General features: G+C 41.1%; 1 protein-coding gene across 1 annotated transcript in view; it reads left to right on the top strand.

The window, feature by feature from the left end:
• Positions 1–24667, top strand: part of DNAH9 (dynein axonemal heavy chain 9) — a gene marked incomplete at its 5' end in the record, with an annotated part of 196859 nt that overhangs the window by 110614 nt on the left and 61578 nt on the right. The window contains 8 exons of the mRNA XM_081183892.1: positions 3055–3174; positions 7320–7508; positions 9946–10181; positions 12403–12525; positions 13700–13904; positions 17077–17241; positions 19280–19420; positions 24038–24208. Coding sequence (XP_081040018.1) covers positions 3055–3174; positions 7320–7508; positions 9946–10181; positions 12403–12525; positions 13700–13904; positions 17077–17241; positions 19280–19420; positions 24038–24208 — 1350 coding nt within the window. The remainder of the gene's footprint in view (positions 1–3054; positions 3175–7319; positions 7509–9945; positions 10182–12402; positions 12526–13699; positions 13905–17076; positions 17242–19279; positions 19421–24037; positions 24209–24667) is intronic.

Raw genomic sequence — 24667 nt, forward strand, 5'->3', positions numbered from 1 at the left:
TGCTGTGAGAGAATCACCTACAGGTACAAGGAGCTGTTGCTTTTGTTTCTTTCAGACTATCCATGGACCATGGAAGACTGACAGATTTGTATAGGCAGGCGAGTAAATTCAGCAGGGGGCAGGTCTAGTTTATTTTTGTAGACTTTCTTACAAGGCTGCTTGGCAGAACAACCCTTTGAAAAATGTAAAATGTCTGCATAACCCATTTCTCCAGACAATTGATTGTCCTGAGATTTTGAACGTTTCTCTAGTCATGCCCATGAACAGTGACTTGTAATATTTAATCGGAAATAAATCCCCTCGCGTTCAATGTAAGGGTAGTTGGGATTGCTACCTTTGTTCTGTGAGCAAAGTTCCACATATGTATATATAATTGGAGCATTCCTGTAGCTGGGAGCCTGGAACAGCCATTCTTGACTATTAGGAGCATCTACAGTGTGGGTTTTGGCAGAAGTTAGAGATCCATGCACTTGTAAGGAACTAAAATTTGCATGGGTGTAGCCACAGGAGGGCAGGGAGTGGCAGCTGCCCCGCCCCAATCCATAGCTGAGGTTCTGCCCCTGCCCCCAACAATAAGCCTCCCCCCCCAACAAAAATCCTGGCTACGCCCATGAAAGTTTGCATTAAAGATTTCCTGGATCCAAGCTAATTCTTTGGTACAGTACATTATGTGACTTTTACTAAGGGATAATGAATCCCTTTCTCAGTTGAAGTTGCGAACCTTTAAACTAGCTTTAAACCAGGGGAAATCTATTTGTTAGGTATTGCACACTATTGTTAGCAACAGCAACAAAAACATTCATGGGTCATCACCATCTTATACCAAATCAATCTCATAAACACTGAATATATTATATTATAAAAATCATTCCAGCTTCACAACACAGTGTGGTACGGAATTGAAAACTGCTCAGAACTGTCAATTAAAATGTGGTCTTTAATTAGGAAAACCTACCAATCTGTGCCACAGCATAATTTTTTTACAAATCACAATAAAACTTTCTAGGGTGGTTAAAAACCAATGTAAAATGACATTGAAATACGGTAACATTGGACAGCTCACAAAATAATTTCTATATACGTTCTTCAGACTTACCCATGTTTGAAAATCTTCAAACTTAATAGCTGCTGCCTAAACCATTTGTAGTGTGTGCAGTAATGAACCAAGCTACTTCAAATCCAACCAATTTATTCTTCAGTGTTTTTCTTAGAGTTTTTGGGTGATGATACAAACCATTCATAACCAAGGAAAGTCTCTAGCTTGATGAATTTTCCTTTTATTGTTAGTTACCTTGAGCAATATTCTGTTGGAAAGGTGCGATGTCAGTATTCTTAATAAATAAATAATTAAAAACTTATAACCCGCCTATTTTAAGAAGAATTCCAAGGCTCAGTGAGTAAAATAATAACAAAATATTTTTTTAGAAATCCATAGTTCGCCAAATCATTAATTGAAATATTAGCATAAAATCCAATGAGACCACAATAACATTTACAAAACAGCCATCAGAAGAAACATTCAGCTGAAGGAAGGAAGGTAGGTGGGTGGGTAGCAGGAAGGGGAAGTGTGTTGAGTTGGCATGAAGGGAAGGATGGGTGGCAGAGATCAGGGGGAAGTGAAGACAATAGTGGGACTAGTGTGATTTGCCCTACCCCACCCTTCTAGGGGGCACCCTAAGCAAGCAGGGCACTGCCTCACTTTATCCTAATGAGGAACCTCCTCTGCCTCTCCTCACAGAGTGTTGCATGAATGAAACCCAGCTGAGTGTAAGCTGGGATCCAGTGTATAATAAATAAATGAAAATGCATGCACATGCTTTCAGAAACGGTGGAAACTTTAATGTGCAGAAGTCATTTTAAATGTTACAGCTCTGGGATTTAATGATAAACAACGTTTGAAAAGGCTGCGTTTTGTATTCTGTGCAGGTATTTGATCAAGTAACTCCAGATGCTACTAAAAAAAGAAGCAGCCCCTTTTTCATATTTGGGTTTATTTCTAGTGTATTGTTCAAGCAGTGTTAAAATGATTTAGAGGCACTTAGCTTTAAGCTGTTTGTGCCGGATGCAGATAAAAATCAATTGTTAACTTCAGTTCTTTTGTCACAGAAGTGAAATGTTTCAATAACTTTGAGAACAGCCTGATTTTGTTTAACAGAGAAGTAGGAAGAGAATGTCATCATATGTGGGCAGTGATTGGATGGCCCTTTCAAAGTCCATTGTCAGACCCCTGAAGCATAGCTAAATAGGGCATTTTTGCTTGTGTCCTTGGCTACACCCCTATCTGCAGCTTTCACACAAACAGCCCTCCACATTTAGGCTGGTAAATAATGTTGATAAATAAGTATTAAGCCTGGAGACAATAATCTCAAGGGCAATAAGCCATAACTGGCAAGGAGGCAATTTCCTTTTCTGCTCTGTGCTTTTTGCACAGGGTAGGTCACAAGATGCAAAGTTGCATAGGAGAAGAAGGAAGTTGGGCAGCTGCATAGCAAGCTGAGCCTACCAAAATTCACTTTTCCATGTAAACTGTCAAAGGTAAAGGATGCCGCTATCTCCTTAGCAGCTATGTCCAAGGGGTTAAGATTATTACAATGTATGTTAAGGCACAAATAATAGGGGAGTTTAAAAAAGGGGTGTGTAGTAAGTGAGGTAAGTTTTATTAACTGTGGAAGAGGCCAGCTGTTAGAGTGATGGGGAATTCCCTTAGAAACCCCAGGTCAAGCCTAGACCAGCTTGCTGCAAAGAGGCCTGACTTTTGTGCCTCCCCAGATTCCCCATGGGAGGAGAGGGTTTTAACCATGTTGTTTTCCCCACAGAGTTGGCACCATAGTTGATGCTTAAAGGGGATTCTGTGGGTTTGTGAATTTAAAAGGTCAGACTGGTTCTTCTATTTCCAGCAGCGATGAAATAAATAACCTCTGTTAGGTGTGTCTTCTTGAGTAACAGAAGAAAGCCCACTTCCTTCTGACTAGGGGTGTGTGAATACTTAAATTCAAACTGCATCACGTCATGATCTTTAGTTTCTCCTATGGTTTTCTTCTTTTCACACTGCAGCACCTTAACGAGAACCTGGCTAGGCTTACAGCCAAATTTGAGAAGGCCACAGCAGAGAAGCTAAAATGTCAACAGGAAGCCGAAGCCACAGCGAAGACCATCTCCCTTGCAAATCGCCTGGTGAGAATCACTTGATGAGGTTTGGGCCACCATGTGAAGGCCAACTTGTGGGTGGGCGTGGGAAGAACTTTGTTTAGTGCTATACGGACAACTAGCTGTGCTTCTGAATCTGAAAGTTTGTCCAGCTCAGAATGAAAGCAAATAGCATACTGGTATGACACCAGACTTGCAGAAGGGAGCAGTTATTCAGCCAGAATATGTATAGCACGTGCCCCTTTCTTATTTATTAGTCTTGCTTTTCTAGGGGAAGTGTTTCCCAGTGTGGAGTGCTGCTTCAGGGAGAAAAAATCAAGTGACAGCTAGGATTCTTGATCTCTCCAAGGAATAGTAGCATGTGAATAGATCAGAAGAGCATTGTAGTGAATGCTTTAGTGGTTCTGTGCAAGCGTAGATTCAGCAGTCATTAGTTACTGTGAGCATAAAACTCCGTGACTGCCATATCTGATTGGACTAATGAACTAGCACAATGCACAGTGCGACCATTGCATGTAAAGCCTTGAAACTTTGGGACAACAATCCGGCCCCCGTGCCTTTTTTCACTTTTAATCATTCATAGCAGTATATGTCTGTATTGTCTGGTTTTGTGAATGATACATGGCTGTTGGCATAGCAGCCATTCACTAGCTCCAGCTGCTGTGAAATGAAACCTTTAATTTGTGATTTTAATGAGCATATGGGTTTTTAATGAGCACTGTTGCCCTTTATCTTTGCAATAAGTGTCTATTCATGTGTGTAGTTGTAATAGTATTGTGTTGTGCAAAAGGCCTGCCTTGCTTGTTTAACAAGAAGCAAAAAGTAAGGGCCTGCTGGTTGCTTAAAAAAAAAAAGCAGTCAGTCGAACTAGTTAGGGACATAATCATATAGAATTACTAGAGCAGCAGTCCTGTACTCACTGACACTGAAGTTTTCCCCTGACTTCAGTAGTGTTCACCAAGAGTTAGAGATATTGCAGCTTATAGCTATGTGTATTAGAAAAGTGATACAGTCTACAAATGATTTAAATGCTACAAATGCACAGTTTTAATGTATCCAAGCCAGTGTTGTTGGCAAGTACAATGGGTTAAGCCTTAAGTAGTTCATGGAATTTATTACATATGATTTAAGGCCACCCTACAAACTAGTTTATTTCCTACATTACTTCTACTACTATTATTAAAATACATCAACAAATTTGTTAATGCACTGGAACATATCTGCCACTAAAGCTTAGAATGCTTTCCTGTACTGCCATAAATGATGTCATGGCTAATTTAAACCGAGCACATTCATTCAAAGTCTAGTTTAATTAAAAAGTTTAACATAAAATTTCATACAGATAAACGCTGCATCCGAGAATAATTAAGGCAAGCGGTAAGCGGCTAATAGGAGACACTTTTCCCGTCATGCTTTTCCAACACAAGTATCAAACCATTCTGCATTTTCACCAGCAAGTGGAGCTAGTCATTTCCACATTCCTACTTGTGTTTATTTACAGAGGATTGAGAGTTTGAGGCTGTTACCAAAGAAGTCACTCTTAGAGAAGCCAATTAAAAAGTGAAAAAAGGAAAAGAACAATAACAACTAATTAGCATGGAGGGTGATCTCTTAATTAAGATGGAAACTGGTAAAATGAAAGATTTTGCTTTATAGCACAGATGTGGGATGTTTTTCAATCTTAGACTTTCTATTTTTAAGTTGACCTCTTGTACTGCCTGGCATCTGTGTATGATTTATGCACTTTTGGACTAATTTGGTAAAAATGAGGGTACTTGCACCCCAAGCACAGCAGAAACTCAGATGACTTACAGTAATTTCCCTTGCAAACATGTGGAGGGGAAGCCAGTCTGAGCTTCCCATGGTAAGCGGAAGTGGAATATCGGAGATGGAAATCACTTTTCCTCTTCTCCCGGTGGCCAACCAAATACCTATGGCATTATTTTTGTATTTCTGGAAGCAGATGAAAAACGTGCATTTCAACACTTCTTGCCACAAGGCATTCCAGTTTGTTGTTGTAAACTTGCATACGTAATTCATCCAGTTTATATTTAACAAGGTTGAGGTGGGGCGATATATGGAACTGTATTTTGATGAGGACAGTGTTGTGTGGACACTATGAAAAACTTGCATGCATAAGCAGCACCAAGTCCACAATAAACTGCTGTGTGGAAGCACCATTAATTTGTAGCTTTCCCCCCCACCCCCCACAATCTTCAAGATGACTCATGATTTTTTATTGGTGCACCTGTTTCAGGAAATGATTATCTATTTGGGAATATTCCTCTTTTTTATGTGTTTGCCTTGCTTGGAATAGTAAAATTAGAGATACTCATTTCAATTAACATTTGTTTTGTTCTTTTGATTTAAAACAAACAGACAACCTGCCAATGGTGCAGTAATTTAGGAAATCTTGTAATGCTAAGTACCTTCTCCTGCCAGCACTTTCCACCTTCAAAATACATCTCTCACAATTGTAACTAAATTAGCATGCTATTTTTGTATTTATTGTCTTGTATGCCTGATCTCACATTCTGTTCTGTTTTCTCCGAATAAATCTTTTTGTTGCTGTTTAGGATTACTCTTTCATTTAGTATTTATTCTGATACTCTGACCTATCAGTTCTGCAGCTTCTCCTTCCTTAATTTCTTTTCCACTAAAAAGTGCCCGATAGCAGTGGTCATGTTTTTAAAAACAACAAAATAAAATTGTTTTAAAACAATTGACCCACAACCCAACAATTGACCCACAACCCAACAGCATCAGCTAAGATTATAAAAGGTTTGAGAAAATAAAAAAGGTTTTAGAATTGCTTGCTTTGAAGATGATGTTGTCTAAGTGATAGATGCCACAGAAAAAGACATTAACTGAACATTAGCAGTGCATATAATGAGGCCTCAATTTATTGATCTCAAAGAACAAATGGATTTATGTACCACACTATTTGGATGTAATACTTCTGAAGAAAGTAATGGCGAAGTTGGGAAGACCCTGGCTTCAACTAGGGCACAGGTTTCTCAACATTTCCAGGTATTTTTTTGTGTAATGTGAACCAAGATTTACATAATTTTATCGTGTTAATCAAATACAAAGAACGACATTACTGAAAAGCTTGAAGCGACTCGAAGTGTTTGGTAAAATGGCTGTTTTGATTAAGAGAACTCAGAATATTTTTTAGACAGACATATTTCAGTTATTGCAGTAAAATGAATATGCAAAAATGTGAGTTAATAATGTTTTCCAACATGCAATTTGAATACTTTGTAGAAAGCTCTGAGAGATAAATATTATAATTATAAAAATATTAAATAGATGGTTTCCCATGGCCTGTGCAGCCATTAGGCAGAGTGAGGCCTACACCTCAGGTGGCAGAAGTCTCCAAGGTGGTGTTTCTGCAGGCGCTCCGCCAGAGAAGCGGCACCGGCATTTCAGGCGAGATCTTTGAAATCACATGACATCTTGCAGAGTGCATGAGATCTCTCACGATTTCAGCATGATTACACCCAAGATTGGCGCTGATACTGGCAGCAGACGTGGCAGTGGAAGGGCAGGATGGCACTTCCCATTTTGCCTCAAGTCGCAAAGCCAGACGTGCTGCCCCTGTGGTTTCCTGTAACAGATACCGTTCTTCTCAGAAAAGACTCCTTTGTCTATTCAATTAGAAAAAGCTTAAAAGGTTTTAACCAGGCATTTTCAGTCTGACTATAAACTTATATGGTAGAGTAATAGCATATTACTCACATTTACCTCTGGGTAAAGCAGCAGTAGAAAACATTATTTTCTCTGACTTAAAATCCCATCAGAGATGGCTCCCAGTGTGAGAAGCATGCTAGTTCAACTAGGCCCAGACCACTGGTCAATTTCTGAGACTAGGGTCAGTTAGGAGAATTGTTCCTCAAACTTCCCTTTCCTGACCTATGCAAAATCTAAACAAAAAACTCCAAAAAGAAGGGCACAAAGATGAAAAATGGCTATAAGCTCCTTACTGCATCACTCTTCACCAACAGCAGTTTTGCGAAACAAGACTTCTTAGGTTGCCAGTATAGACATCTTGCTTACTCCCAACCAGTACCTTGTAAGAGGCCTGCACTCCTAAGAATGAAAAATCTCTGAAGCCAGAATTTATCCCACGAGCTTTAATTGTGTGGTTTGTTTTCCACTGCTCATTCTAGGTTGGGGGCCTAGCCTCTGAAAATGTGAGGTGGGCTGAATCAGTGAAAGACTTCAAGCAGCAAGAGAGTGCACTGTGTGGAGATGTCTTATTGATAACTGCATTCGTCTCTTACTTGGGTTACTTCAGCAAGAAATACAGGCAGGACCTAATGGACAGCATATGGAAACCATACTTGCGCCAGCTGAAAGTGAGCACAAGATAACTGTCACATTTTCAGATGCATCTCTGCTTTCCAATCTGAGCTTTTGTTCTGTCATGAGCTTGAAATCAAAGGCAGGCTATAATTGTGTTGGAACCAGGTTTAGAATGGACTTTTGAAAGTGCTGCACCCTGTTGTTGACCATGACATTTGGGAAACGTTTGTTATTATTTACCCAGATGGCTTTGAATTAATAGGTTGTGAATGTCCACAATACACACACACACAGAGCCATTGGATCTTCCATTTTTGGTTGCTTCTGTCTGCTATTCTCTCTAAAATGCCAAACAATCCTTAAAAAAGCATTTCTATATAATTTATTATTATATTGCTCCTGTGTTTAAGATATATGATTTACCCTTAGGGATTCTAGTTCCAAGCCTTCTGGGTAAGCAAAGCTTGCTCTAGGGTCGCCTGGTGTATGCAAGTCTTTCTGGAACTGTGAATGCTGCCTTGCAGCATCACAGCAGACTTGTGAATGTGTTAATTACATTCTGCAAAAGTACAAGGTGTAATCTGATCCTGTTCTATCAAGCTGTCAGTTTAACCTGCCCCAGGCCTCATTCTTTGAGGTTTTTGTGTCATTGCTTGTTGTTGTTTTTGTACACAAAAGGCTGTATTGAAGTATAAGAGGGAGGGGTTGCCAATGAGCTAATTTATCTTAGCCCAGGGATGGGGAACATGTGGCTACAGATGTTGTTGGACTCCTAGATGTCCAACGTTACCTTGAGGGCCACAAGTTCCTGATCCCTGATTTAGTCCATGATTCCTTGATAAAATTGTGAAAACTTAGCTTAGCTGTATTTCTACTGATGTTCTACTCCCCTATATTCTAAGACTAAAGTCTGAAAACTGTAAATGCAGCACGTTCTTTCCCCATTGGCTCCGATACAAGAAGGGCAAAACCGAAACCACTCACTACACAAACCAGTTGTGTTTAAATCTTATGGTTTCAGCTTAGAAGTACATTTCTCTTAAAGAAATTGGGTGGTGGCAATATCTAGAAACTCTGTAACTTGGCTAGCTGGGGACCCTTATGCATCCAGTTAAGAGAAGCATTCCGCATCACTCTCAAAAGATGGGACATGAGGGCAGACTCCATGGCACAAAAATATTTAATCCTCTGCAGAAAGCTTTGAATATTGTATTTATCACCAGATGGTAACCTCTTCAAAGTTGTGTTCCCTTTGGGTGACTATCCTGTAGCCAGGATAGTGGAATGTTGAACGTAGAAAATATATCTGGCTTTGACCAATCATTCAGTTCCTAGGAAATGAAGACAGGACCCTTGTTTCCACTTCAGCTGTGTGGGCTGATTCACATTTTGGAGGGCAAGGCATATGTCAATGGGGCAAGGTTTATCTTGCATTTAATTAGTTTTAAATTTGGAAAATATCTTCTTGAACCTTGGGGCTTTTACACAAATTTTTCACTTTAAAATAAATATACACTTGTATGAAGACATATACATACACATGTGATGCATTGTTGAATAATACATGCACGTGAATGCTAGCAGCATTCTGAAGATCAAATGGGTGTGGCTTGAAAAGCTTGAGAACAATGATCCCAAGGAGTAATTACGCCCTGGAACTGATGCTGCAAGGCAGAGGTTTTCAACCTTATTGAGGCCACGGCTCCCTTAACCAACTACATTCTTTCTGCGGCACCCCTGTGGGGCTCAGGATCCTAATTATGTCACCCCTTGCCTGCAGAGCTGGCAGCCTCTCACCCTTTTACAAATACCCTTTCTTGTGGAGTGTGCCCCCAGCCTCCTCTCCTGTCCCCTCTCCTTGTTAGTCCTCTGGGCAGCTGCCATCACTGGTCTCTGAGCTGTCTCCCCCACCCACTCCAAAGACAAATGCCTCTCAGAGGCACCATTCATCTGGGGAGCTTGTAGCCGGGTCTGCTGCAATAAACAGCTGTGCAAGCCTTTGGGGGATAGAGACGTGAGAGGGCATCAGAGGAGTGAAAGAAAGAGGGACAGAGGCCAGTGTTGCCTGTGGCACCTCGACCATCATTCAAGGCACCCCAGGGTGACATGGCACACTGGTTGAAAATCACTGCTGTAAGGGGTTCCAGGTGGTGGTTGTTTGGTTTGGATGGTGCACACAGTGGTGAGTTTGGTGTCTATGTGGAATACTCCTTTGCCCAAGCTGTTTTTTTTTTTCCATTGATGATTAGGAGGCAGAAAATACCTTATTCCCCTTACTCCGGTTTCGATGATGCAGCAAGAAGTTTGAAATCCCTCTTGTGCCTCTCAGTCTTTCACCTAAAGGTTTTATACAACCTTAAGAAATTGCAGGCGATAGTAGTGACTTGCTGTTAAATAATAGAAAAAGCAATATTAATTCAGCTTGCTGGTACTTGGAGTACATAGGTGTTTACTGTTCATCTGTAAGTTGTGTGCCTTTTGCTGTCCTAGGTTGCAATCCCGTTGACTCCATCTTTGGATCCTCTGTTGATGCTGACTGATGATGCTGACATAGCAGCCTGGCAGAATGAAGGGCTACCGGCTGACCGCATGTCCACTGAAAATGCCACAATCCTCAGCAACTGCGAGCGCTGGCCGCTCATGGTTGACCCCCAGCTCCAGGGCATCAAGTGGATCAAAACCAAGTATGGTGAAGCTCTCCGAGTGACCCGGATTGGGCAGAAAGGGTGAGCAGGCAGGACCATGCAAAGCTGCAGCTGGAAAAAAGCAAAACCTGATGTGTTCAATTGCAGTGTCAGATTTGATGTATATTCTGCTTCAGTCTAAAGATCGTAGGAGGCAATTACGTTTGGAAGGAAAGCACTCCAATTTTGCAGCTATGTAGAACTTTTGTGTATTAACCTGCCTTTTTCATTACCAAGATTATAGAGATTTCTGATTAAATGGGGAGGAGCTGTGCAGAACTTGGCATGGTTGCCATAGAAACGTCACTGAAACTGTGAATGTATTGAGGAGGAGGAGAATGAAGGAGGTTTGGCTGCACTCTGGGTACCAGCTGGCTGTGCGTCACACTGCAGTTCTTCAGCGCTGAGGATTTAGTCTCTTGTTCTGTTGCTTCACCTCTGATATTTGGCCTTTAAGACTCAGGCCTCATGGACAGCGGTCTTCCAGGTTGCAGTGTTGCAAGTTTTCAAAAGGAAGAGGTCCAGGGGTGGGGTGATAAAATAGACCTGTTATAGTCCACTTCTCTGAGGATACTTAAGGAATTCTCTTTCACAGATCTTTCAAAAGACTTAGGAAACAATTCAAAGACAGGGAAGGCACACATGAGAAGCCATTTTTTGTTGTCTGCGCGTGTTGTCTTGTCATTGAAGAGGGTCAGTTTAGCAGACTTCTCACAGGTTATGATAATGAATCAGCAATTTCACAAGGAAATAACCATGTTTGCATGTTCTGGTAATATGTATGTTTGATAAAATGCATCCAAGTAAACAATTTCTGTTGGTTAATTTGGTAAAAGGAAAAATAGATACAGTATAATAATAAAAGGAGAATTCCCTGGGTGCCTAGATCCAGGTTTGCAGTATGTAATCTTTGGTGAGAGAGCCCCAGCAGAGATTTAAAATCTCAAAGCATTCAGCAAAGTTAAGCATGGAAGTATGGACTGATAGACCTTTAAAATATCCCTTCTGAGTTGCTTCCAAAGTTCCTCACTTTCCTTAGCATAGAAAGAGACCACACGTTTGGTAAGTTAAAAATGGCTTCCTTACAAACTCTTCAAAAGTTATATTAATATGCTTTTCCATACAGCAGCAAGAAAAGACAGGCAGTTATGACTTAGGTTCCAAAATGGTAAATGTTTCTAAATTATTTGTATAGAAACACAAGGATGACTTGGTGAAGTCATGTGGTCTAAGCTTGGAGCATTCAGCTTAGACCTCCTTAATGGTAGGGTTCACATGGTGGAAGTGAGAGAACAAAGAGTTTGGTAACCCTTCCTACAAAGGTAAGGGGGAGTGGCCTAGCTAAGCCTGGCAGGAAGCCTTTCTCATTTATTTATTTAATCTGTATACCACCATTTATCCATAGGTCTCAGGGCAGTTCACAACATAAAAATACAACATAAAAACCCATGAAACCCATTTATGCATTCATTAGATTTAAACATGACTGATTTATAGGCTTAAACAAGACTGATTTATCCCACAACTTCATCCCATAAATTCAAGAACAAATAAATTCAGCAGATTGCAAAAAGCTGCCCAGTGCTTGCAAGTTTTTGTTTTTTGTTTTTTTGTAAGTCCCACCTTCAGGGACTTTTTTTATGGTCATACCTGAATAAGGCAAAAGTCAAGATTCCCTCTGTTAGAGCAGTCATTTATCTTTAAATTATCAGTATACTGCACTCCCCCCAAGTAGCATTCCAGTTTTGGCCATTATTGTTTAATTCAAATGGTTTCTCTTTTACTTTTCTCATCTAACACACTTTGGCCAGCAAGAACCTTGGGAAAATAAGAGAGATCTGAATCTGGTTGCAGAAGCGATTGTACATAATAAAATAAAGTGTCCCAGAAAAACAAATTGCGCATAGAGAATCTGGGGCATGACTGTATCCCCAAACGTTTTGCTTACAGGTGCTGATCACTCTGTGGATCCTATGAATTTAATTAAACTTTGTGCCTCTAACATGCTTTCCTTTTAGCAAGTGAAACGCTACCCCATGCTGCTGGACCAGCATAATCATGCATACATAGTACAGACACTTTGTTCGCTTTCTTTTACTCTCAATGCCCCTCCCCCGCCGCCATATAACCAGTATTAACATATTTAAACCCCCGAGTTTACTCTGCTTCTCCCACTCTTTCCCTTATGAAGGCAAATGTTCCTTGCTTTAAAAATCTGTGTGGGTTATTGCTGCATATGTCACCCTGGTACCATCTTTCCTAGGTATCTGGATATGATAGAGCAGGCTCTTGCCGCTGGTGAAGTTGTTCTGATTGAGAACTTGGAAGAATCTGTTGACCCAGTTCTAGGTCCATTGCTTGGCCGTGAGACAATAAAAAAAGGAAGGTAAGATGGTGGTGAATCAGAAGGCTCCTCATCTGCGGTTGTCAAGTTCTGGATGGCGGGAAAGCTTGTGTGTTGTCTGACAGGAGCTGCTGTCGATTCTGTGGGCGATATGTGTGCAAGTTCTGGTGAACTTTCCTCAAGGCCACTAGGGGAAATTATTCTCCAAGCCCAAATTTCAGGAACCAAAATATCGTAAAGGTTGAGTTAGGTGGACCTTCTCAGTAATGGTACAACAGTGATGGGGTGTGCCCCCTCCCCCAGGAGATGGTGTCTCATAGTCAAGTTTGGAGGCATCTTTTAAAACACTTTTGTTGCAGCAGCTTTTGAAAAATGGTGTCCTGAGTGATAAGAAAAAAATAATCCAGCAGGCCATTACTTTTATATCATGGGGTTCTATTTTAAATATTTGTTTTATTATTAGGTCCAGTGAGTATTGGGAAAGTGATCGCCATAGAATAATAAAAATAACAGCAGTCACACGTAGAAGACTCAGATGTGGTTTGCTGTGCTCTTAATTAGAAGAGGCAAGTCAAATAAAGCAAAGCCTCATGGACTTGATAGAAGAATAAAAAAGCAAACAAATCCTTTTATATTAAAGTAATGAAAAATGCTCTTATTTGACAAGCTTCTTCATTCTGATATTCAGCTGTCATTCCTCCTTTTTCTTTTGCTACACTCCTGTCTTTTCTGTTCTTGGTTTATTTCCTCTGGTCCTTCCACAACATTCCTCTGTCACTGAAGTGGAGATGTTACAAGCCATGACACCAGTCTATGTGCCTAGCCATTAAAGTATATTCTTGTGGAGTCCTGATCATAAAGCCATTTATGGTGACAACTATGCCACGGCCACCATGTACGAAGTGGCTTGTGTGACAGAAGTCCTTGAGGTGTCCTGCACACCTTATTGAAAAAGTCATGCTTTTTAATTCTGAGAGGTACAGTGCATTCTTATCTTCATACTACTGAATACCTTTCATTTCATAGTGATATAGCGTTGCTTTAAAATAGGCGTTCCACTTCAATTTGGCACTTCTGTTTATTTCACCTAAAGGTCAAGAATAGCATTGTCACACGATGACTTAGGAAAAACCCATTCCCACAACCTTATACGTATATATATGCAACTTGTGGGAGAGACGTTGAAGATAGATGAGGACTCTTGTTTTCCTTTCAGGTGCATTAAAATTGGAGATAAAGAGTGTGAGTTCAACCCCAATTTCCGACTGATTCTCCACACCAAGCTTGCAAACCCCCATTACCAGCCAGAAATGCAGGCACAGTGCACCCTCATCAACTTCACCGTGACTCGGGATGGCCTCGAAGACCAGTTGCTGGCAGCAGTTGTCAGTATGGAGAGGCCTGACCTGGAAGAACTAAAGGTAAGTTGCAAGCTGGCTGCAAGCCTAAAATGAAACCTTTTCCCATTGAGCCTTCCTCTACAAAATGAATTTTGTACAGTTAAAATGTACTTCCCGCTGTTCATGACACCCAATTGGAAGCCAAAGACAAAATAAACACGTATTCCACAGGCTAGCACATATACTTTCTCTTCTTGCTCCCCACTCAAATGCAGTGGCATGCATGCATGCATGTGCTTCCTTCGTAGTAGGCCAGAAGAGAAAGTGGGGGGGGGGGGTTGGCAGAAGGGTCAAGAAGAGAAATATGCCTGGAGATGGAGGGAGGCGGCAGTGAACAGCAGGAAACCAGGAGGAGAAAGGGTGAGAAAGGAGTAAGAGTTAGGCATTGAAATGGGATGCAGCTGGCTGGTGGCTATGCATATAGTTTTCTTTCTGATGTGAGGAAGTAGAGACTCTCTTCTGGGTGGAACCCCCCCCCAACTTGAGGGAGCAACATCGTAGGAGGTGAGAGACTATTTTCCTGTGGGTTTTCTTCAATGACCAGGCAGCTAGCAGTAACAGACAGTGTGGCTGTTTTGGCCCAGACCACATTCTTTTTTTTTATATATATAAAATTTTTATTGATTTTACATAATTTTAAAAAAACAAACACTTAAAAAGACATACAAACACGTATAATTTCATAACATTTTTTCATAAACCTCTTTTCTGAGACTCCCCCATACCTCCCCTTTCTGCATCCTAATGTCCATAATTTTATAGCAACTCCCAATTGTTACTTTCCAACTTCTGTCATCTTAGTTATCTCTGTGATCTGACCTTATATCACTGTATCCCTTTATTCCTAAAAACCACGACACTCTAACATTCATCAAGTTTATAATAGTCCTTAAGATAACTTTTGAATTTTCTCCATTCTTTAGACCACATTCTGAGGGCATTGCCATTTTTTCTTGACCTCTTCTCCCTGTCCTGCTCCCATGTGAAGTGACAGCACTGCAGAGGCCTTTCACAACCTGGCCTCATTTCACCTCTCCCCTCAAGCAGCATTGAGGCACTGCAGAGGCCTTCCTTGACCTGCCTCTGGCCTCTTTCCCCCTCCCAGCAGCTGCCCTATGCAGGCTGGCCTGTCTCCATTGCAAACAGCATCTGTGCTGGCTGCAAAATCTGAACGGTCCCTCTACTCATGCTCATTCACTCATTGAAAAAGGCCACTAGTCAATCTCAATGCCCTCTGTCTGTTGGTGCTCCTCATTCCACTACACAGTGTTTGGTGTGTTGGTGGCAGTTGTGGCCTTTCCTCCTTCAACCCCAACAGCAGCCAGACAGCTGGTGGGAGGGCACTGTTTGCAGAGGCACTTCATATATTTATTTAGAGCATTTGTTCCCTGCTGCTCAGCCAAAAAGTCTCCCAGGGTGGCTTACATACAAGACACTTGAATAAAGTAGACAGAGTCCAGGGAGAAAAACCTGGCAAAAGTTCACCGAATGAAGCAGAATATAGCTTCATCAGGAAGGAACAGAGAGCTTTTGTCTCTTTGAAAGGCCTTGCATGGCGGCATGCAACTAAACATCCAAAAGAAAGCTGCCTTGCAGCTAGGCTGCCAGTGCATTCTGCAGTAATCTCAATGAAGATAATGGCAGCTTCCTTGGTTGCTGTGCAGCACCTCTCCACCCCCCACCACAACCCTTGGTTAGTTGACTTACTGACAACAGAAGTTACCTCTAGATTGCACACTGAATAATATCTGCTATTGTACTTCCAACTGGAGAACAGCACTCTTGCTAGGCGTGGCCAGCACTGCAGCCCACAAAAAAAATTCAAAATAATAATAATTCAGGGTTCTGCAGATCTGGGGCTCAGACTTCTCCTGGGCTACCCAGTAAGGTTTTCTTTCAGTGGCAGAGCCAAAACTGTGGAATGTTCTGCCCACTGAGGAAATTTAAATGCTTTTAGAAAGAAGGTGAAGACATACCTTTTACATCAAGCTTTTGGAAGTGAGGGGAGATGCAAGCTGAGAGCTCTTTTGTTATGTGCTGTTTACATTGTATTGATATTTAAATTGGTTTCAGAGATATGTGTCAGTGTGTTTTAATACGTTGCACAGCACCTGGTGACTGTAGGGTGAAGGGCAATATAAAAATACCTAAATGAACAAAATAAATAAATTTGCTTCACAGATTGCTCCCTTTGCTGGGAGAGTTTCCATGCCACAGGCATGTCCCCTTAAAATGTCTGGAGATGGCATGAAAATTATGCATATAATAGTGGCAATCGGTATATGTTTCAACCCAATGGTGTTGAGCAGGTATTTTGGGTAGCCTCCCTGTGGTGGCCATAATATGTAGTCCAGTTGTAAACAAATTCCCATTGGTTTTAATATCTGTGAACCATATACCTAAATAGTTATGAATCACACACTTAATTAACTGCTAGGTAAAAATAGTAGCAGAACATATTGAGGGGGTTGGTTATCAAGTTGCTTAGAGTATAGCGTACTTATATAAAAGCATCCTTCTTAGACTTCTCTGAACAAAGGCCCTTAAAAAAATCCGACAAATATCCAGAGTCAAACGCTTCCTTGAATGGGGGGGGGGGAGTTTCTTGTTGAAAAATGTGACCTTATTTGTTGTTTAATATTCAGACTTCTTATAAATTTTATGGTGGCATCTTCATGGCTTGTCCACTGAAAATCTATCAAGGATATAAAATTGTTATAATCTTGACAAGGCAGCTTGTAAATTTAAAATATGAATCACAGTAAAAAGCTGGGCCAGTATATGATATTATGATTTGGTTTGGGACTTTTTTGGCCCGAGGACTGTGCTGCCTCATGTACAACCTTCCAGAGGCCACATGCCAGTGGCAAAAGTGTGCAGAGGAATGAGTGTGCTTCTTACCTTTGTACAGGATGCTACATTCCTGCTGCACAAAAGTCGGAAGTTTCTACACGTGAATCTCTCTGTCCAGACAAGTGTGTTGTTGTTATTCAGTGTTGCACCCCCCCCTCTATGTGGGTGGGTGGGAACAAGAGAAACAGAGAGAGAAAGACAGAGAGAGAATGGGTGGTTTTGCAGAAAAGTCTACAGAAAAAATACCCTGCTGCTGGTGTTAGGAAAATGCTTGCTGTGGAAATCAAGGCATTAATGTATTTTGTGTTTTGTGGGGGGTCTGTGCCTCAACTCTTCACAGTCTGATCTCACAAAGCAGCAGAATGGATTCAAAATAACTTTGAAAACTTTGGAAGACAACTTGCTGTCCCGCCTCTCTTCTGCCTCAGGGAACTTCCTAGGGGATACAGCTCTGGTGGAAAATCTAGAAGTCACCAAACAGACAGCTGCAGAAATAGAAGAAAAGGTAAAAATGCAAACTGGGTCTGGGTGGATATGCAGGGAACGACCCCTGCGTATGCATTTTGACTTAAGAGCTAGGAAGTTCATTAAAATTTTTAAAATGTGTCTTAGGTCATCTTGTTCTGCTTGGAGACTAGAAATCATTAGGAGGCCACACATACTTCGGTTCTGGTCAAGTCTAGGAATCTTCCTGCTTCAGAATAGATGGGCATTAAATGGGCAATTCAAAGTGAAGTACAAATAGCAGGATCCAATGTAAAGACCATAAAACTTTAGCACTATAATAAGATGCCTTAAACCATTCCAGTTTAATACCAAGGCTTTTTATTTAACTTCAGTTAATTCAACATGCATTACATTAACTCAATTAAACTTGGATTTTAGCAGAGGCGGCATGACAGGATCCACTGAAGTTTATGTGGTCCAGATTAAATTGGCAGGAATTCCAGCAGTTTGGCACTGATGTGGCTCCCCTGGGTAAAAAATCTGTCTTTTAAAACCATCCTCTTTGATAGTCGTCTGACACACATAATTTGCTTTGCAAATTTCAGTTGCATCCTTCACATACAAGTAGCTTTCTGCAGCCATTGGAGCATATAATTCCAAGCTGTATCTATGTACAGACTACAGAAGTTCCCATGCTGTTTGTATGGGTGCTTCCTAAACACATACATGATGTATGTTTGTAGAGGCTAGCGCATCATCAATCTTCTTTTGGAATTCCTTGCCAAGTGATTTTGTAAGAAGGCCTTGTACACTTCTGTACTATAAGATGTGGGAAAATATTATTATTATTCATTTCATTTCTATACTGCTTTATATTTTAAAGAAAAAAATCTCAAAGTGGTTTACAACCTAAATTAAAACCTCAAATACCACAATCTAGGATAAAACATTACTGAAGAAAGTCAAATATAAAGTATACATTCAAAGCAACATAGAATCATAGATTTGGAAGAGACCACGGGGATCATCTAGTCTAACCTCTGCAATGCAGGAATCCTTAGCCTAACTTGAGGCTTGTACCCATGACCTTGAGATGAAGAGTCTCATGCTGTACCAAACTTAAATATTATCTTAAAGGTTTCAGAATAAAACATTACAAAGGAGACCAGCTACAGAATTCAGATTCAATGTATCAAAGCTTTTTTTTTTTTTTAAATCTTAAACATTTCACAAGAATACATTTCTGAGGAACTTCCAAATGAATGAAGAAATCTGTTGGAAATCAGGATAGTATCCAGCAAAGGAATTCCATTACTACAAGGACTTCTGGCCGCACAGCAAAACTTTCTGTTCCTCTCCTCTCTCCCCAAACCTGCTCTGGAGGTTATCTTGGATATGATCACACTCTAGGAAAATAAGAAAACTATGTTTACAGGAAATACTTGCTTGACAGTAAAGATTCTACAGGAAATACTTTTTTGATAGCTTGATAGCAGGCATGCTCTTGCGTCTCAGCAGGAGAGACACAAAATACCAGTATGTCCGCTCTCCCAAGGTGAGGATAAAGAAGGGCGTAGGAAATGGAAGTGAGCAACCCTAAATATCAGCCTAGCATCTTTGGGAAGGTCAGTACAGGTTAGGTCAGAAAGGACAGTCTAAGAAACTTCAGAGTTCCCCCACCCTCTCTCTCTTCTTTTTCATATAGACAAATCATCCTCCAGTGCAAGGTGAGTTGCATCCTGACACTTCCAACAGGGGGAAACTCTGAGTGCATATGAAAGGAGAGAGTGGGGAGGGAGGGGGAGTTTTGTTGTGCAGCCAGATACCACCTTAAGTTTCTTGATGACCAAGTTGCAAGTAAGATGACATTTGAACACCTTTCCTCTTCATTCCTTGGATTTTACATTACTGGAGCTTTTCAGTGCCAGAAGAAGCAGGCAGGTGAGGAGAGAGGAGGCACTCCTGATACACGTGGCATGTTGTTATGTCTAAACCAATCAGCTGAGCTTATGTCATCTCTATGGAAGCAAAGTTTGCACGAACGAATGTGGTTGTCTTACATCTTCATGGCTGGATTTGCCTTTCCTTTCCTTTAGGTCCAGGAGTCGAAGGTGACAGAAACAAAGATTAATGAGGCAAGGGAGCATTACCGTCCTGCAGCAGCTCGTGCCTCCTTGCTGTACTTTATCATGAATGACCTCAATACCATCCATCCCATGTACCAGTTTTCCCTGAAGGTACAGCATTTATGTGTTTGGGGACTTCCTCCAACTTCCCAGGCAGTTTAAATTGTGCTAAATCTTATGAGTCAAATTGTAGGAGTACCCCATTGCTTTTCAAATATAGTGACAGCTGGATTTCAGTGGCTCTTTACTTTCTCTGTACTTTAACCGCTAACCATTTGTACTACAGGATTGCTGGTTTTGACCTTTAAAGCTCTAAGCAGCCAGAGACCAACAGATCTCAGGAATTGCTTCCTCCCCCATGAACCCACTCAATATCTTTCTTTGCTTTTTGCTTCTGAACAAGAGGGAGAAGCATTTGGGTTTCAGCACCTAAATTTTGGTAGCATGTGAATCCTTTACCTGTTTTTAATGTTTTCTCTAAAACTCTTTATATTATGACCTTCAGGTGTTTTTTTTAAAACTTCTGCTGTTTTCTGGTCCATTTTCTGGTTGTTGTTGTTGTTCAGAATCATCATCAGCACCATCCATTTTCCCTAATAGGGACTCAAGGCAGCTTACAGATAAAATAAGAGCTAAAAACGCTTGTTTTAATTCATTTAAAAACAAACATATCTATCTATAATCTATTAAAAACACACAGATAATTTCAATAAAAACATCACGGCACCAGCTCTTTCATTAAAAGCAGTCATTTCCCCAAACACTGTTGGAATAAGTTCTTCACCTGCTGGTGGAAGGACAACAAGGAAGGAGCCAGTCTAGCTTCTCTAGGGAGGGAGTTCCAAAGTCTGGGAGCAGCCACCGAGAAGGCCTTCTCTCATATCCCTACCAAGCGTTCCTGTGAGGGTGGTGGAACTGAGAGAACCTCCCCTGATGGTATCAAAACCTGAACAGGTTCATATGAGGGAATATGGTCTTTCAGATAGCCTGGACCTAAGCTGTATTGGGCTTTATAGGTCAAAACCAGCATTTGAATTGTTTCTGGAAACAGGCCAATATCGAGTGGAGCTGTTGTAACAAGCGCGTTGTATGCTCCCTATAACCCTATTTTAACCTCCATATTTTAACCTTGTATTTTAGTTCATTACGCTGTGCCATTTTCGCTTTGAAGACTGCCTCGGGTATACCTAGGTGTAGAAAGGCAGGATGAAAATATTTAAATAAATAATTCAGCCTTACAAAAGAAATCTCTGTTTCAGAAGCAGCATTCCGTAAAGTAAAGACAGTGTGATCTGTGACAGGTTGTGTGTGCTTTCTGAGAACAGACTTACTGAGAAAAGCCATGCCCATACAATGACTTTACTCAATGTGCCCGTAACAGACCAATTTTAGTATCTTCTAGTTATTGATGCACCCATTTCATATAGCCAACATCCCACACAGAATCGTTTTACAGATCATTGTGTCCTAGAGCTTGTACGGACTTAAAATAAGAAAGAAATGTGTGTGCTGTGTGACACTTTGGTTACAAAAGATCCACAGTCTTCCCTTCAGGTTGCAGAGAGCTTGCTATCAAGCTGCATTACATATTGCTAATGAAATGTGATTCTCCCCTTGAGCTAGAAGAACCTCATTTACCACTGACAGTTTTCTGTGTAAGATGGTTATACGAACGTCACTGACACATCCTAGGGTGGTGCCTGTTGATGGCAAGATGTGCAACCTTCCCATGCCTGTGCAATCTTTTGCATATTCAAATGTTGTGCATTTCACTTTTTGTTTTCAAAAGTGCTTTCCAGACTGTTCCGTGGCTTGTGTGTTCCTGCAGTCTTCTAAAAAAAATTAAAAAGAGGGTGAGGTATCTCACTTCAGGGTTTGGATGCAGCCTTTGAGGCCTCTCCTTCTGGCCCATTGGGCTCTCACTAGGCTACATCTCCTCTCCTCTCCCTTGGCCATACCTGTCCCAGCCCTGTTCTGTGTCCTCCTTGAGTGGAAGGTGTCCTTGGAATACCCCTTGTTTGGCTGGATGAGGTTGGATGTGCATGCAGAACCTTTAACTTTAACATGCCTGGAATGTCAGGGTCAAATATTTTGCTTCTGGGCCTGTTCACTACTAGCACCTGGCCTCCAGAAGGTTCCCCATCAGGGAATGTGGTCTTTGGACTGAAGAAGGTTCTCACGCATCTTTTCCTGTCATGTAAGTAGCACTCGAGAGGGGAGTAACCTGGCCCCAGATTGTGTGCCTTTTTGAGCTGCAAATCATACCAAGAGGAAACCTTTTACAGTCTCCAGGACGTGATAGGTTAGTTAAGAAGTCTCTTTGAATCAATTGATTCAGTAGATTTGAAGGTACTTGTAGAAATCTGCTGAATCAAAGATAAAGGCTGCTTTACAGAAGATTGCTGAAACATTGGTTTCAAAATTTATCATATCAACCCCCCACGAGAATTAAGTAGGCCTTTGCAATAACTCAGAGAAAGCTTTTAAGAACAATGAAGGAAAAAACTATCCTGTGAGTAATATAGTGATATTGCATGTCTAGACGTTGTGTTGCTATAAACTAGTAGTATTTTACTTGCTGAGGCTCTTTAAATCCTAAGAAACAACTATTTTCCAGCTGTAATTTAACTTGAGGACCAGTATTTACCACCTGAAAGCACATTCAGTGATTTTTCCTAAAGTATTTTTTCCCTTATTCAAGTGATGAAGACTTACAAGTGTTTCTTTCTCATTTGTTTTTCTCTTTCTAATAATCCCAACTCTAGCCTTTATGAAACATTCAGTTCCTATGGCCTGGGACAGCATGTGTCCATTGGTTTGGCTGCAGGAAATATTTTTTTATTTGAGATTTTTACTTGACTTTATCTTCTGAGTTTCCTCTAGAGAGGATATAATGAGAGGAGCATTTTCCCCGGGGAGGCCAGTGTCCTTCAGATAATCATTTTCAGAGAAGTGTCATTTCTGTTGCCTAGGGAAAATGAATATTTTGTTTGTCTTTGAAAACCTTGTGTTATAGATATTTATATCTTCATTTACTTTCTTTATCTGGTTTGGGCTAGGCATTCTGTTCTGTGGCACATCTTTTAAAAAGACATGGAAAAAACAGAATGTGTGTCTTAGTTGGAAATCATTAATGAAATGCTCATATTATTTTCCAGAAACAGACAAGCTTACATTTGACAAATTTTGTTTCAATTGGTCTACAATGTAAAAATTATGAAGTTACAACATTCAGATATAACTTGAATCACCCCTTAAATCAGAGGTGATGTGCTCATGTTTGGAGACTGGATCTGCAGATTTTCTGCACACACACCAAACAAGATCCCACCAGTTTTGGCAATGGGGACAAACATAAATTAAACACTGTGATTGGGTGGGCAAAGAACAGTACCCTGTTGAGGATGCAAATCACCCCCTCTGCAGTCTGATTGGGCTGATCATTTGGTGGGTGGAGAGGGAACAATAACACCCACCCTCAGTTGACCTGTACAGGTGAGGAGCCAGATGCTTTGTGCATGTGAGAGTGTGCATGCAAGACAATGCAAGACAATCCACTTTAAGCCCCATCCACTGCTGCCATACAGCCCCTGGAGGATTGGCCAAGGGCAAATGTGGCCCTTGGACCAAAAAATGCTAGCTTCCCCTGCCTCAAATTTTCAGCTATGAGACTAAAATAACAAGAGATACAAAACTGATGGGAAAGAATGCTGTGGCAGAACCAAAGGACAGTAGAGGCTGTATGAAGTTGGGAAAGAGGCAGCGTGTTCATTGGATAGGGAGCCTGAAGATGGGTCAGGGTGGTGAAACAATGTGGGGTGAAGGCAAGAAGGGAGGGACCAAGGAGAAAACTGAGCTAGGGCAAAACTGAAGATGAGTTCCAGTGACAGCAGGGATGGTGATCTATTGGCAAGAAGAGAACAAACAGGAATGTGGCTTTAAGAATGGCACAGAAAGGGAAAAAACAAACAAACCAGTAATTATCCCATTGCTGCAGCATTATGATAAAATTCTGAGAACATCAGTTACTTGCAGAAACTTGCTGCTACCCCCACCCCAATTTTAGGGAAAAGATCCATTCTAAACTTTCATCCCAGAACTATTTTTTTGAAGACACAAGCTGAATTTGCCATATGGTTTGAGTGGGAATGTCACTCCAGGCTGGTTCCCATAGTGTGAGACTTGCTCTGCCTTGCTTCTTCCCACTGTGGTGGCAGTTCTGTTTTTTTAAAAGCACAGCTAAAGGTTGCAGGTACAGCAAGAAGAAACTGGACCGGTCCTCTTTAATATTGCCTTACCTTCCTTGCTTCCAGACTGCAGTGTGTGACACAACATTAAACCTCTAATACTTTTTTAAAAAACTGAAAATTGGGTTGCTCAGATTCTGACCAAGGCATCGTGAGACATGCATATGCGTTCCTGAAATTGCATATCACTCATACCCTGTCTAGTTGCACCCACAGAATCTCAGTTTATATCCTGCACATGTCCAATTGGAGGGAAGCAAGGGGAACTTTTTCTTTTGAAAGAGATTGACAATGAAGAGGGAGATTCCTTGTGCTATCTGCCAACTTTTTCAATCCCATTGATGGATAATGTTTTGCCCATACTTTCCAAGGTTGGATGGAGTGAGCATTGTATTATTGAAGCCAGGAATGTTTTGAAGTATTATTGTAGTGTCTCATGTAATTCATTTCTCCCTGTCTCTCTCTTTCTCTCTACATCTAGGCATTCAGTGTTGTCTTTCAGAAAGCTGTTGCAAGAGCCTCGCCAGATGAAAACCTAAAAGAGCGAGTAGCCAACCTTATTGATAGCATCACCAGCTCTGTGTTCCAGTACACAACTCGGGGGCTATTTGAATGTGACAAACTGATTTACACGGCCCAAGTCACTTTCCAGGTAAATTGATTATTCCCTCGTAGCACCCTCTGCAGTAATGATTGGTGAGCCACACCCACTCTGTGGCGGTGTTCTGCTCATCACTTGCATTAGGGGTTCCCAAACCGTGTCTGTAAAAATACAACTGAGCATCATACAGCATCTAGCACAGCACATTACAGTTGCTACAGCAAGCAGAAAAATCCTTAAGTGGTCCTCCAAGACTTCCATCAGTTATCAAGCACTCCATGGGGAAGAAGTTTGGGACCCACTGACCTACAGAGTAGAAATGTCTGTGACTTGTCGTATGGACAGTTAGACCCTCAAATCCACATACAAGTTATGTGTACAACTAGGGATGGACAGATCAATCTATTTCTGTCCTGTACTAGTTTCATGTGTTCACAAAACCAGCTCCATGTTGCCCTCTTCTCCCTGCCCCCTTCCCCGCAGGTGTATGTGTGTTTAAAGTACTTACCT

The sequence above is a fragment of the Podarcis bocagei genome (assembly GCF_964188305.1).
Source record: "Podarcis bocagei genome assembly, chromosome: 2".
NCBI classification, from domain to species: Eukaryota; Metazoa; Chordata; class Lepidosauria; order Squamata; family Lacertidae; genus Podarcis; species Podarcis bocagei.